Source organism: Etheostoma spectabile, chromosome 6 (assembly GCF_008692095.1).
Source record: "Etheostoma spectabile isolate EspeVRDwgs_2016 chromosome 6, UIUC_Espe_1.0, whole genome shotgun sequence".
Classification (NCBI taxonomy): domain Eukaryota; kingdom Metazoa; phylum Chordata; class Actinopteri; order Perciformes; family Percidae; genus Etheostoma; species Etheostoma spectabile.
In genome coordinates, this window is record NC_045738.1 from 6,526,330 (window position 1) to 6,528,118 (window position 1,789).

At 39.6% G+C, this 1,789-nt stretch overlaps 1 protein-coding gene across 3 annotated transcripts in view; it reads left to right on the plus strand.

The window, feature by feature from the left end:
* Positions 1–804: 804 nt before the first annotated feature.
* The window catches only part of st14 (ST14 transmembrane serine protease matriptase), a 48,091-nt gene continuing 47,106 nt past the window's right edge, over positions 805–1,789 (plus strand). For all 3 annotated transcript variants that reach the window (XM_032518309.1, XM_032518311.1, XM_032518312.1), the window contains exon 1: positions 805–1,060. In XM_032518309.1, coding sequence (XP_032374200.1) covers positions 1,034–1,060 — 27 coding nt within the window. In that variant the 5' untranslated portion in view covers positions 805–1,033. The remainder of the gene's footprint in view (positions 1,061–1,789) is intronic.

Genomic DNA, 1,789 nt, shown 5'->3' on the forward strand with positions numbered 1-1,789 from the left:
TTGTAAAAATCTTGACAGCGTAAAAAATAAAAAAACTGTCACTGAAAAGACACAGACATCAAGAAAAAATGTAGATTCACATTGAAAAACCTATCATGATGCAAACAGATGTCAAAGTGAAATAATATCATAGGATTGTGAGATTATTACTTTTTGATGTTTGTGTTTTATATATCAGTTCAACAGTTTTCAGTGCTGATATTTGTTGTTTCAATGCCAAATTTTATTTTCAATACCACAAGTCACTGTCACTGTTCTAGCTCCATATCAAACGAGCAAAGTGGCAGTTGTGTCAAGGCCACACCCCCAGTCACCATGTTGCACCCCCCCCCCCCCCCCTCTCTTCCTCAAAAGCCACAGACTCAGAAAAGGCACATAGCCTACTAAAGAAAGCTCATAGTGAGACTGGCTCTTGTGGCTGTAATTCTGCTCCAAGGCTGAATTTTGGGAAAGAGACTTCAGATACAGTATTAGGGGACCACTAAGGTCTGTATAAAAGCATCCACATATCATCACACCTTTCATTTACTTTGTCCTGATGAGACTAAGCCTTTCCTTAAGTAACATTTTCACTGCAGCACTTATAGGCTACTTGTGACAGAGTATGTTTACGTGGTTGGCCTATTAGTAGGGCCTATTTTGACAGAAAGTCCCCAAACGGAGGAGCAGCAAGTGTTTGAATAAAATGTCCCTTTGCCTTATTTTACACATGTTAAGTGAAGACTCATGGGTAATTATGTTGTGCCATGACAGTGTGGTCTTGTAGTTTTGCTTCCTTAGCTTAGCTACTATGCTTCAGCAGGCATATGGGCGCGGTTTACATCATAGGTGTGTAAGGAAGCTGACGGTTTCAGGTATTTCAGCATTGTCAGCTCGCGACGGTACAGGGAAGACGACGTGACGTTTGGATTTAACTTGAAAGACTCGCAAATACTTTCTCTACACACTGCATATTCAGGATTCAGAACTGTGTGACACTCCGGGCAAGGTGAACTGATCCTGTTGGACTTCGGTTGGAGCGTTTTTTTGGAAGATGCATTCCGCCAGATATGAATACGACGTAAGTTTGGTCAAATTATCCTTCGTATCAATGACAATGTCCGTTGTGTCAATGCCGCCACAAAGATACACAGTTCTACACTAATAAAGTTAGTTTTCTTTGGGCCTACACCTGCTAATGAGTTCACACGATTAGGCAGGCTACAGACATTTTAAACCATATTTTGGCCTTTGACGGTGTTTCTATCTATTAATAAGCTATTGTGTCATCAGTAGCCCATGTTTCTGAGCCTGTCTCATCCTAGAATCAACGTTGGCAGGATGGAGTTGGAATGTTATGGAAGTTTGAATGAATGATTAAACCAGTCTTGAATAGTGTTAAATACTGCTTCTCATTCTGGTGTTGTCAGTAGTCTGTGACTGGAAAGTTTTTTTTATTTGGTGTTAGCGTGAGTGAACCTTGTAATGAACAAAGGGAATTTTGTTTAACATTCAAACCGCTATCAGAAAGCACACACACTACCTGTGGAAAAGTTTGGGGTCACTTAATTTTTTATGTAGCACTCCATTATAGAAAGAATCTGAGTGGGTGGCTGATCTTTAATGCAATATCTACATTGCCCATTATCAGCCGCCATTTATTCAATGTTCCAAAGGCACATTCTGTTTACTAATCTGATATCATTTAACCCTTGTATGGTATTCAGGTCAAAGTGACCCATTTTAAATTTGTACAAGAAGAAAAGTGGAACAAGTTAGATTTTTTTTCTACCTGAAAATCAATGGCCTT